The 12,205-nt window shown below is 35.0% G+C and overlaps 9 protein-coding genes across 9 annotated transcripts; 5 read left to right on the top strand and 4 right to left on the bottom strand.

Annotated features, from left to right (window-relative positions):
- Positions 1 to 588: 588 nt before the first annotated feature.
- Positions 589 to 1,275, bottom strand: RNJ42_05014 (uncharacterized protein; the record flags this gene model as incomplete). Its single annotated transcript, XM_071055178.1, has 1 exon — positions 589 to 1,275. One exon carries the CDS (start codon positions 1,273 to 1,275, stop codon positions 589 to 591), a length of 687 nt encoding a protein of 228 aa, XP_070909871.1.
- Positions 1,276 to 2,502: 1,227 nt separating this feature from the next.
- Positions 2,503 to 3,075, top strand: PAC10 (tubulin-binding prefolding complex subunit PAC10; the record flags this gene model as incomplete). Its single annotated transcript, XM_071055177.1, has 1 exon — positions 2,503 to 3,075. The coding sequence occupies one exon, from the start codon at positions 2,503 to 2,505 to the stop codon at positions 3,073 to 3,075; it is 573 nt and encodes a 190-aa protein (XP_070909870.1).
- An 87-nt stretch (positions 3,076 to 3,162) lies between these two features.
- On the bottom strand, positions 3,163 to 4,053 carry DSC2 (Dsc2p; the record flags this gene model as incomplete). Its single annotated transcript, XM_071055176.1, has 1 exon — positions 3,163 to 4,053. One exon carries the CDS (start codon positions 4,051 to 4,053, stop codon positions 3,163 to 3,165), a length of 891 nt encoding a protein of 296 aa, XP_070909869.1.
- A 473-nt stretch (positions 4,054 to 4,526) lies between these two features.
- On the top strand, positions 4,527 to 6,359 carry PEX8 (Pex8p; the record flags this gene model as incomplete). The annotated part of the gene is made up of 1 exon (XM_071055175.1): positions 4,527 to 6,359. One exon carries the CDS (start codon positions 4,527 to 4,529, stop codon positions 6,357 to 6,359), a length of 1,833 nt encoding a protein of 610 aa, XP_070909868.1.
- A 395-nt stretch (positions 6,360 to 6,754) lies between these two features.
- MRPL25 (mitochondrial 54S ribosomal protein mL59) lies at positions 6,755 to 7,219 on the top strand (the record flags this gene model as incomplete). Its single annotated transcript, XM_071055174.1, has 1 exon — positions 6,755 to 7,219. The coding sequence occupies one exon, from the start codon at positions 6,755 to 6,757 to the stop codon at positions 7,217 to 7,219; it is 465 nt and encodes a 154-aa protein (XP_070909867.1).
- Positions 7,220 to 7,467: 248 nt separating this feature from the next.
- Positions 7,468 to 8,178, top strand: PRP38 (U4/U6-U5 snRNP complex subunit PRP38; the record flags this gene model as incomplete). The annotated part of the gene is made up of 1 exon (XM_071055173.1): positions 7,468 to 8,178. One exon carries the CDS (start codon positions 7,468 to 7,470, stop codon positions 8,176 to 8,178), a length of 711 nt encoding a protein of 236 aa, XP_070909866.1.
- Positions 8,179 to 8,363: 185 nt separating this feature from the next.
- On the bottom strand, positions 8,364 to 8,822 carry SMD1 (mRNA splicing protein SMD1; the record flags this gene model as incomplete). The annotated part of the gene is made up of 1 exon (XM_071055172.1): positions 8,364 to 8,822. The coding sequence occupies one exon, from the start codon at positions 8,820 to 8,822 to the stop codon at positions 8,364 to 8,366; it is 459 nt and encodes a 152-aa protein (XP_070909865.1).
- Positions 8,823 to 9,252: 430 nt separating this feature from the next.
- On the bottom strand, positions 9,253 to 10,530 carry UPF3 (Upf3p; the record flags this gene model as incomplete). Its single annotated transcript, XM_071055171.1, has 1 exon — positions 9,253 to 10,530. The coding sequence occupies one exon, from the start codon at positions 10,528 to 10,530 to the stop codon at positions 9,253 to 9,255; it is 1,278 nt and encodes a 425-aa protein (XP_070909864.1).
- A 370-nt stretch (positions 10,531 to 10,900) lies between these two features.
- SIT4 (type 2A-related serine/threonine-protein phosphatase SIT4) lies at positions 10,901 to 11,887 on the top strand (the record flags this gene model as incomplete). The annotated part of the gene is made up of 1 exon (XM_071055170.1): positions 10,901 to 11,887. One exon carries the CDS (start codon positions 10,901 to 10,903, stop codon positions 11,885 to 11,887), a length of 987 nt encoding a protein of 328 aa, XP_070909863.1.
- Between the last annotated feature and the right edge of the window lie 318 nt (positions 11,888 to 12,205).

Here is a 12,205-nt window from a genome sequence, read left to right as displayed (position 1 = left end):
GTTCTTTAAAGTGAAAATGTTGATTTTAAAGGCTTTTCATATGTAATTTACACATTGGGCTAAATACCAATATTTTCTAGTATAGTGTAATGATGATCATAAAATAATAATATAGTAATCTTTTTTTTTATTAAAAGAATAATAATTTAAGTACAAATGCTAATAAATAATTAGGGGGGGCTGAGGTAGTAAAAGTAAAAATAGCACAAATAAAAAACAATGAATGTTATAATGTTTAACAGAATAGGAAGTAAAATAATTAAAATCAAATAAAACCCAAAAATCCAGTTTAGATAAAAAAAAGAAAAAAAAAGAAGTTTAAAAGAACCGTTTATCCTTCTTTATAAATGTTAATAACACAAATGAGAACAATAAAAATAAATAAAATGAAATTAAAATTTTATTCCAATTTTAATTTAGTCTATAGTATTTTATTGTTTTAAATGAAAAAAAAAAAGAATTGATAATAAATGACCATAGAGAGATGACTCTCGTAATAATAACCTTTTTTTTTTTTTTTTTTTTTGTTGTTTTAAGTTTCCAGTTTTTTTTTTTGTTAGTTTTTAATTTTTGTTAAGTTATTGGTACTTACAACATGAATTCGTTGATACCAATACCAGTGGAGATCATAGCGGCAACACCACTTTTCCTCCTTATGACTTTGTTTTTCTTGACTTTTTTCTCTTTCTTGGCTTTCTTACGGGTAGTCTTCAAAGTGAATTTACCCTTATTGTCTCTCAGACATAGCAATTTCACCTCTTGAGCAGGAGTCACAATGTCGTTATCCAAATCATCGTGATTCAAGAAATCTTCCAAAGAAGTATCAGAACTGGTGTAGGGGGCAACAGCACTCACATCACGGGACAACAACTTGAGGTCATCATCATCCATAGAATGTGTGTTAGCAGAAGTTATGGTTGTGGCGTCGTCGATGTGGTCGTCTACACTAGACTTCACCTCACTCCAGAAGTCACTGATTGAGGAATCGACTGGTAAGTCACCGAGGTTCATGTAGGAGGCAACACTATTGTTGATAGAATGGTTGCGATGGTGTAAGTGGCTAATTGTAGTGTCTGAGGGAGTCTTAAAACTCTCATCGAAAGCGTTATTGTTATGTTCCATGATACTCTCAGATAATTCATCGTGAAAGTTCTCAGGATAATCTACTTCACCAAGAACATCATTACCCATCACTGTAGGATGTGGCAATTTACTCTTTGACAAAGGTGAAATATCATCAGCTGTAATAACTCCTAGTTTAAATTGTTTAGACATCTTGTTTTTTTTTTATATTTTATTTTAATTTAATTTGTTCTTTTTGTTCTTTGTATTCTGATATAACTTTAGAAGCAAGAGAAGGAAACATAATAAACTTATATAATATATATATATCCTTTATTTGTTGTTTTGTATTGGTCCAATGCTCATCTCATCGCAAAAACTTACAATGAAGAAAAAAAATAAACCAAAAAAAAAATTAAGGATTCCGCTACGACTATTTCTTAGTCATTGAAAAAAAATGACGAAATAACCCAAAAAACCAGTCCTTTTTTCTCTTTCTCTTGTACTAAAAAAAAAGCAATTATAAGAAATAATAAGTTTTTCCGTTATTTCACAGAGAATTTAGCGTAGACCATAAGAACTGTCGTAAGAATTAAACAAGAAGGACTGGAAATTAGAGCCCTTCTTGGGAACGCACAAAGAACGGTACGCAGGAGGAATGAACGCTAAAGCTAACAAACAAAAAACGTTAAAGCTTACAAAAAAGAACGTTAAAATAACAAAGAAAAAACGTTAAAGATAAATTGCTTTTTTTGTTTTTTTTCTTTCCTGCTTCTAAATCTCGAAGGAGACCCCATGTGCTATAGGGAAATAGAAATAGCAATGAACTCTGCATTAACAATCGAAGGAGAGAGTGAGAGAGAGAGAGAGAGAGAGAGAGAGAGAGAGGGTAGATGCAGTGAAAATACGAAAGAAACCCTTAAAAAATTTATTTGTTTTTTTTTCTCGATCAGTTAAGATACCGTATAACCGATTCGATCTCGAATTATATTTAACAGATGGCCCCCCACTTACTATGAAGCTCACTACAATTGAGGATTAAAAAAAAAAGAAAGAAAAAGAATTTGCTCCCCTCTTTTTATAATTCGTAGTTCCGGTAAAAATTCATTCGCCCAAATAATGAATACGGAAAAAAAAAGAAAAGATGAACAGAGATTGAGAAGGCAAATTGGCAAATCATGCTTACCTTGCTGTAAGCTATATATACGGGTAACTAATTTAACCCTATTGAATATATTAGGGTTTAGGGTTAGGGTATATATATATTTTCCATCAAATATTTTTTTTATTGTTTTTTTTTTTGAAGCCCTGTAGTGTTTTTATACCATAATCAAGTTATATTATATTATTTATAAGTATCTAATATGTGTAATAACTTGGTTAAAAAATTATTTATGGATTAACATATAAGTGGATAAAGCAGAAAAAAAGCACCCAACAATGGATAGTTTTTTTAATAATACGGAGAAGAATCCTAGAGGGATACCGAGTGCACCATTCATAGAAAATATCGATGAGTTTATGAAAGAGCAGAAAGAGTTTGAGCTGGTGTTCAACAAGTTTCAAGAGAGATTGTCTAAGTACAAGTTCATGCTTGAGTCTAAGCAGACCACTATAAGGCAGCTTGGCCAGAGGATCCCTGACATACAGAATACTCTTCAAGTGTGTAGACAGTTACAACAGGCTAAAGAGGATGGTGACGAAGACAAATTGGAGTTCAATTATAAGTTGAATGAAACTTTGTATACTAAGGCTCAGGTTGATCTGACCCAAGACACAAAGGTAGGCCTGTGGCTAGGTGCAGATGTGATGTTGGAATACCCTGTTGAAGAGGCTGTTACTCTGCTGGAGAAGAAACTAGTAGAATCTGAGAAGAACCTGGAGATCTCGAAAGAAGATGTCGAGTTCTTACGTGAGAATATAACCACTATGGAGGTGAATTGCGCCAGATTGTACAACTGGGACGTCGAGTTGAGGAAAGCCACCAAGGGCACGGAGAACTTATCCTTATAGAACAAAAAATACGATAATAAATTGTCAACTCTATATATCAAAACTATGTAATATAATAATAACAAAAACAACAGAAAACAAATAATATTATCTCCTAAATGCGTCCATTAGTTGTGTAGTCAATGGCCTTGCCGGTTCATCGCCAGGTTCATCGTTTTCATCATCCATATATGTAGTGGTCTGATTTCGGTTGTCACTTACAAAACCGTCATTAGCATTAGTATTATTTGATTCGTCATTTTGCTGGAGTCTATCAGTACTGCCAAATATTAGGTATCTACCATACGGTATCCTCCAACTCTCCAGACCAGGCAATATACCAATGTCAAGGAACATACCTGATAACCAACCGACAAAACCCTGGACTAAGCCCCATGGGCCTTGATTTATGATTAGAATTAGCACAAATGCATTTACCATAAATTGATCATTAAACCTTAATTTCATAACTTTATTACTCTCTTCTGAGCTGGATGTTAATTTTTTGTGCAATAAATAAGACCATAGCGGAGCCCCGAGTACAACATCAAATTCATACACTACCGGTGTATACTGCTTATAGAAGTGTACAATGGCTAAAACTAATCCATAAAATCCGCTCACTAATTGATTCCATTGAAAAACATCACCGAACATTCGGTTATATACCTGGTGCAGAACTGTGACCACGATACCCTGATAAACCAGCAATAGGACTAACGCACTCAAATACTTTACACTCCCCATCAGTCGTTCTATATGTCGATATTGGTACCACAGCAATACTATAAGAGCCACATCGGTCTCATTAACACTACTGAGTTGGAAAGTGATGTACCTCCAATACTGTCCATAGTCTTTAATATACGGATCATATATTACTTCAAAAACATATTTTGTGTTCAAAAGAGCAGCCCCCATCGGAATAAGAACGCTGCCAATCATACATAGCTTAGTGATGGGGAACTGCCTCAGTCCTACAGGTGCTTCCAACGACATATCTATATATTTGATGGTTAAACTCAATTATATCCCCTTCTCTATCCAAAACGTCTTAATCGTAGTACTCACGATAAACGTAACACCAAAAACCGCACCTTGTAATAATTTTCCCAGGATGAGTAATTTTGAAAAGCAGTATAATCAGAATTATATAGATTTATTCTTTGAATATTTCTATAAATTAGTGTTTTCTGACCAATAAATTAAATAATTATAAATGAGCCCTTTTTTTAAAATGGCTTCTGTTTTTAGGGTTTCCACGGTCTCTTTAAGGAAAAGCCTTGTACCCTAAAATTTGTTGAAAAAACCCTGTTGACTAACAAAGATGAAGTTCTCCAACTCACAATGGCAAACCAAGGTAGTCTTAACTGTATAAAACTTTGACAACCATTAGAAAGCGGATTGTAATAGTAGTAAGTAGGATTGATTAGTATTAATAAACCGATTGAAACAGGATTAGTAGCAGTGATATGGATCAGGAACATGAGGTTAGGTATCTCATTGACCTTTTGAAGCAGTCATCGGCACTCAAGGGAAAACAAGTCATACACACGTCCATTATCGATAATCTAGTTTACTATGTGCCTAGATTACAGAACGCGAAGATTGTATTTTCATTAATTAGTGCGTTGTTCGAGACAACACTTTGGTATGAAGAGGATGTTGACCCGGTGAAGGTTTTAGATATGGCTCAGTCTATATTCTATTGGAAGTTAGAGATCAGTGAGCCAACATTAACGGTGGATGAATTTTTCCAGTTATGGGATAGAGTAATAACTAATAACACTGGCTGGTCGGTGTACAAGTTGGCATTACTGAGTGGTATTTGTACCTCTGCGGACAAATTTGAAGAGTTGCAAAGAAAATACTATATCGCTGAAACACCGCGCGAGATCCGTAATATGTACCATTATTGGAAGTATGATGTATTTATGAATTCTTGGAGCCAATTTTTGCTAAAAAGTGCCGATGATAGTAGAAAGGATGTTCCGCGAATTGAGACTCTTTGTTTGTTATATTGTCCAATAAGCAAGTTGGAAGACTTATCTATCTCGGCCTCCAAGGGAATCAACTTTCCACTCTATTTTGTTATTATTGCATTGAGCAATCTGGCAATTATATACGCTCTTGACCATCCACCCGAGGATGAGTTTTTAGCAAGGAACATTAACCAGGTAGCTAGGACTTTGCAACTATTATTACCAAAATGCGATAACCAGAAGGAACTCAGTATGATTATGGACGAGCTTTGTGTTGCATGTTTTAATATCTCTTCCAAGGAAACTAGTAGTGAAATGCCCAACAAGGATTACTCAGGAGTTAAATATTACTCAAACACTTTACTTACCTTCACATTAATCTTTAAAGGTATTCTAAATTCTAAAACGAACAAAACAAGGTCAATATACTATCAGATCTTAACCTGTATGTATTACCTTAACTTTATCGCTCTAGATTTCGGTACCATTGGGTTTGAGTCATACGAATATACTTACAATGCATCAATCTTTGGAGTTACAGCTCCAGGGGACGATTTAGTGGTCTATAACAGTTTAATCACTACATTTAACAACAATATATGGCATACTCTAAAGTATCCGAATAAGATCAATGACTCGAAGTTATTATTTCTTCTTGATTTTCTCAAGAATTCAATCGAGACTACTACTTTAAATTTTGGAAACACTTTTACTGCAGCTGATTTCGTGAATGATACAATTGTGCCACTAAAACTCCAATATCTCAACTCAAAAGATGAAGTTATTAGGGATACAATGCATTCTGTCATGTTGGCAACGTTTTCGAATAATATATCGGGTCATCACTTATTAGAATGGCAGCGCAAAAACTTTCTGAGCTACTTATCGGCTTCTACAGAACAATATACTCGCCACAACTTACTAAAGGAAGACCAAATCATACATATTTATCAAACACTGGGATATCGTATGGCCACTTTAGATACAATTGCTATCAATGATGACGAATCATGTACACTATCTCGTGAAACTCTGAACTTCACATACCTCCAAGTGAAGAATGGTAGGAATAAACAAATGAGAATAGTAATGTTGAAATGTCTCATATACCTAATCCCCTACACCAACCACAACTACATCCTAATGTGGTTAAATAACATCATGCAGCTGTTTGACGAAGAGCTAGGACCCACGAACCCTGAAGATCATCGCGTCTTATTCGATACTCTCTGGGATGTAATTCCAAATGTCAAGACTACAGACATAGCTTTGAAATGGTGGTACAGTACTATTGTTCCCAGAATTAGAAAAAGTAAACTTTAGAAGAAGTCAATTCTCACTTGGGTTTTTTCATTTAGATTTTTTTTTTATTTACTATATTTTATGACCTTCCTCACAGGCCTCAACTACGATGTAGACATCATATAACACTTTTAATAATATTCTTATGTCACTAATTTAATTATTCATATATAAGTAGTTTAATTGGGTTTCATTATATTAACTACGATACCACTTATTATAACTGTTTTATATAGCCAATCTTTTCTTTATCATATTATACGGCTATTCGTCCGTGTATTCTAGCGTTGGATTATTTCACTAAGGGAATTTATATGTTGAATGATTAAAATAATTAACTGTATGATATTAAGAGAGTCTGAACTGTTCTCAAACCTTTTTTTTTCTAGAATCATCAATAAGAAGGTCAAAGAAAAATGAGCTCCAAACAGTACTTTGAACAACTTCCAAAAAAGCTCAAAGATTTTTTCTACAAATATCCACCATCGGTGAAATATGCGAGCAAACCTACATCTACACATGCCTTAGATGCTAATCCGTTCCTCTTCAATAAGCATCCAGTAACTGGTAAATATCATGACCCAATATATTCGAGAAGGAGGATGAGTGATATATATAAACTAGCCCACAGATATGGAGTACAAGAGTTTTTACCTCCTACAGATAAAAAATTCTTCGAGGAGAAGTATGAGAACAAGAAGTTCATGAGAGGTATTCTATCACCTAAGGGTCACAAACATGAGAATAATATGGAAGAAAGAATGAGAGTTAAGGCTCAAGGTATTGCCAATGCTCAAAAGATACTAGAAGAAGCTAAGGGATCCAAGTACAAGAGGAAAGCTTATCAAAGAGAAGAGAAGAAGAGGGTTGGTTGGGTGTGATACATTTTATAAAATATCAAACATGTAAATATAATTGTATTTTAAGTATTATATATCCAATTGACTATTTTGATTACCATCATTGCAATGCCTGTACGTCTGTTTGTTAGAAAGATTCTTTCAAGCTCTGTAAAAAAATAAAATTTCCATTATGTTCATACAGTTAATTATAAGGCATCGCAGATTTTGCAAAGTATTGACATACGTTTTTAGTGGTGAATCTTACGAGAACCAACACTAACCTAGTGATGCCGAGAGAATTTCAAGTTGAATCATTTATTTCTGGTAAAGAATTGAATAACCAGTCTGTCTCTTTAGTGATACCGAGGATCACAAGAGATAGAATCCATAACAATATCTATTACAAATGCAACTTACATACGGTTTCTCTTCGAGGGGATTCAATGAACCACCTTACAAAAATTATAATCAGAGACTTTGGAAAGATAAAGGATCCATACGTTAAAGAACTGAATGGGTCAATGTTAGTAGGAGGACCACAATTTAAATGCCTTCTCATGAAGTTGATAGAAATACGACCAACCATGGAACAGTTACAAGCAATGTTTGAACTTGGTTGCACTATCCCCAACTTTGAAGATAAGTATATAATTGCTCTACTACTAGTTTATGGTCGCATTCAGTATTACTATTTGAACATCGACTCTGAAATAGCCAAATATTGGAGGAATTCATTAAAAAAATATATTACAGACTATAGAAAAGTTAAAGTCATAAACATGCACGAAGATTGCTGGTCACAGTCTCAAAATATAGGCGTGTCTATAGCACATCTGGATGAAATAGTAGATAGGCTGGCCATAAAGGAGGAAATCTGGGGAATACCGCTGGGTAAATGCCAATGGGGAGATATTTACAATGAAGAAATTGACGACGAGTCTTCAGAAGATTCCGACTCGGAAGAAGAATCTTACTCTGACACCAATTCTAGTTCATAATATAACTATAATCCTGGTAAAAAATCTACCAAAATAATAACGAACCTAAATCATTTCTATAATATACCCTTATAATATCTGGACAGATACTCCTATGTAACTTTTTGTAAGGGATAAAAATCGAGATACAAATGCATTCTGTTTATCTCTTTTAGCTTCTTAAGGGGTCTTTATAGGCTGAGCATTCACACGCCTCGTTTCATTCTCTTTGCAGGTCCATTGGAGAATTCGTTCCTACGTTTTCTATAACTGGACTCAGCTGGTTGGTTGCTAGTCCTCTTGAGTCTCTTCATCTGCGATTCATCAACTAACAAAGAATCTAAATTCAAAGAATCTGGTAATATTATCTGTCTAATAGTGTTTCCTCGTATATTCATATACTGTAAAGATACTCCATCTTCAGTGGTATTGTCAGGTTTCTTGTTCGCCTTATCAACTAAATACATGGACGCCAATGCACCAGCGCCTCCCGAAACACCGCCTGTCTGAGTCTTAGGGAGAGAAAGCACGACATCTGTTATGGTGACATTCATTTGAGAGCTAACAGACTGCAACGTGCCCCAAACTGTGGTACCATTCTTCAGTTCCAAAGTGACCTGTTCATTGCGCAATTTTTTCAAAAAATTTACTAATTTCACACCCATGCTCAATATTGATTTTATCGTATTATATATGAGGATTATAAGCACTGCTATCGAATAATGGAAAACCTCTTGTTTGATCCAATTCCCTACTAATAATAAACTATTAGGCAATAAATAGTTTGACAAACTCGATGAGCTCATGGAAATACCATAAATATTGAGCTAGAAATTTATTATTTAACATTATTGACGAAACAGCACATGGCAAAGTAGACAAATATATGGAATTATCAATGTATGTGTGTTCGTATTTATCAATCTACTTTTAGTCTAAGTATAAATATAAAATATCTCAGTTTGTATGCACATTTTAAATTACAACATAAACTGACCATTCGCGTAATTGTAAACACAATAACGGCATAAATGCAAACATCCCGATATTTTGTATTTTTAGAGATCAATTCAAAATATTGTTAATTTATTTAGTTTATGAACTACGTTTCAGGAGTATTGGGACTTTCTTGTTGGAAGTATTGTTGCCAGAACTGTCACTATTATTACCCTTTAAAGCTGGCAGACTAGTGTTTGAACCTTTTTTCTTTTCATTTTTCAGCCGCTCCCTGAGAATTTTTTGTCCAGCCTTCTCCAAAATCACCATGTTCTTTATTTCAGTATTGCTGCCATTCTTCATCTTTTCAGCTAGTCGTTCCTCCTTTGATTTTCTCTTCCTCCTTCTCCTCTTCTTCTTACTCTTTTTCTTTGAACTATCATCGCCATTCTTCTTCTTATCTCTCTTTTTCTTTGATCTTACCTTGGTACCTGATAACTTCGTTAAAGCAATTTCTGCAGCTTTGGCAGCTGCCTCTGTACGCTTTCTTTTCAGTTTCAGCTCGGCCTCTATAGGTCTCAGCATACTAATACCCTCCATGTCTTCTTCAAATTGATGAGCTTTAACGTAATCCATCGACTTAATAAAGTTTTTGAAGATATCATCATCTTCAATTGTACCTTCCAGACTCGAGTTGTCAATCCGTGACCTCTTAGAAGTATTAATGAAAAGCTTAACATATTGTGAGATTTTTAAAGCAGGTTTGTTACTGTTATCCTCACTATCAGTAAACATAAGATCCTTTACTTGAATACTGAATTTCCTGGCACACTCAAGGTCCTTAAATATGATATACATTCTAGAGAAGCTCTTCTTCCTAGTAGATATACTTGCAAACCTCGATAATGAACCACCTTGATGGAAATATTGTTCCACAATACCATTATCATCGAAGTATTTCTGTTTGTCGTTGAAGATAGTCGTGTCAATAGTATCCCAGAACTGGTTCTCTGTAAGCATTGGAGGTAACATTCGCACAACAAGTTTCTTATAGTTTTGCTCTAGTGCTGCTTGTAACCTCTGAGTCTCTCTTCGACTCGGTTTGCTATCCCGTTGAGCTGGTTTTAGATCGTTCTTGCTCTTCTTATTAACATTTTTCTTCTTTGGTCTAGACTTTTTAGAATCTTCTTTCTTCTCACCATTATTCTTACCTTTGTTCTCGGTCTTCTTCGACCTGGATTTCGTCTTACTCACATTCGAATTAGAACTGTTCTCCCCAGAAGAAGATACATCCTTCTTCTCCTTCTCCTTCTCCTTTTTATTCTCTATTTTATCATTATCTACTTTCTTCTTGTTATTATTATTGTTCCGTATCCTGGGCTTTGATGGTTTCTTCTCATCCTTCTTCTTCGGCCTCTTACGACCTTCTTCTGCCATCTCTATATTACAGCAGGCTTCTTATCTTCAATTCATAAAAGCACTAGTCGTAATTAAAGCAATACTATCTATCCAACATACCTTAATACCATGAGCATTGCATTTCAAATCGTCCTTCGAGACTCTCGGGCTTTCTTCCCATCGCTTTGGCCCTTTGATGCTACAAGGACATGAAGAAAAAAAAATTTTTTTTAAAAGTAAATAACAATAGGAAACCTTTTCATCAAGACCAAATGATCAGACACACCTACCCTATATAATATAATACAAAGCTGAACGTACTTGTTCTAATTCAAGTGAAAGTGAGATAGTGTAAGAGAATCTAAGACATATAAAAGATAACTTTAGTGGAAGAAGAAAAAAAAGAAAAATGGTAGATACAAGTGCTAGTAATAGGAGAGGTCCTGATGAGTGGTTAGAAACGGTGAAGAGGTGTCAGGCACTTACTGAGAATGAGATGAAGCAGTTATGTGAGATGGTAAAAGAGCTCTTGATGGAAGAGAGTAATATTCAACCAGTTATGACTCCAGTGACTGTGTGTGGTGATATCCATGGACAGTTCCACGACCTGCTGGAGTTGTTTCGGACTTCTGGGGGGTTTCCGGACGAGAATGTTAACTATATCTTTCTGGGTGACTATGTAGATAGAGGGTATTACAGTTTGGAGACCTTTACGCTACTGATGTGCTTGAAGGTTAAGTATCCATCGAAGATAACACTAGTGAGGGGCAACCACGAGTCTAGACAGATTACTCAGGTGTACGGTTTCTACGAGGAGTGTTTAAACAAATACGGATCTACCACGGTATGGAAGTACTGTTGCCAAGTGTTTGACTTTTTGACTCTTGCTGCAATTATCGACGGTAAGATTCTGTGTGTCCACGGTGGTTTGTCACCAGAGATTAGAATGTTAGACCAAATCCGTGTCTTGTCCAGGGCCCAGGAGGTTCCACATGAGGGTGGGTTTTCAGACTTACTATGGAGTGATCCAGATAACGTTGAAGCATGGCAGGTCTCTCCTAGAGGTGCCGGTTGGTTGTTTGGTAGCAAAGTGGCGAGGGAGTTTAACCACGTTAATGGTCTTAACCTGATAGCTAGAGCACATCAGTTGGTGATGGAAGGTTTCAAATATCATTTCCCAGAAAAAGATGTGGTTACAGTATGGTCAGCTCCAAACTATTGTTATAGATGTGGTAATGTTGCCAGTGTTATGAAAGTTGATGAAGACCTTGAGCCCACATTTAAGATCTTTTCTGCAGTACCGGATGACTACATAAACCAAGATGCTTCTTCGCCGACAGCTGGTACGGCTGGTGGATCCGGTTCCAATAACCAGAGAGCAGGTTATTTCTTATGATTTAATAGCATACAAAAATTAAGAATGAAAGATTAATAATAAACGAGAATGGATTAAGTCAAAAAAAAAAAAAGAATCATAATATATTATCTAAAGAGTGTCAAAATATTTTCTATTGAAATTCTACAAATAATAAAATTTGTGAGTAAATATTGTCATGAGTTTATTTTATTACTCTAAATTATATCAGAGACTATTACAATAGAGAAAATTATAAGGTCAGCATTCAAATTATTCAATTCGCTTCTTCATGTTGTACTATATTGGTTTCAAGCAGAATTAAATTATAATGCTTCGACACTCCTCATTGTTAATTTT

This window comes from Nakaseomyces bracarensis, assembly GCF_045282275.1.
Source record: "Nakaseomyces bracarensis strain CBM3 chromosome Unknown Scaff13_0, whole genome shotgun sequence".
Classification (NCBI taxonomy): domain Eukaryota; kingdom Fungi; phylum Ascomycota; class Saccharomycetes; order Saccharomycetales; family Saccharomycetaceae; genus Nakaseomyces; species Nakaseomyces bracarensis.
This window is presented reverse-complemented; position numbering and strand designations above follow the sequence as displayed.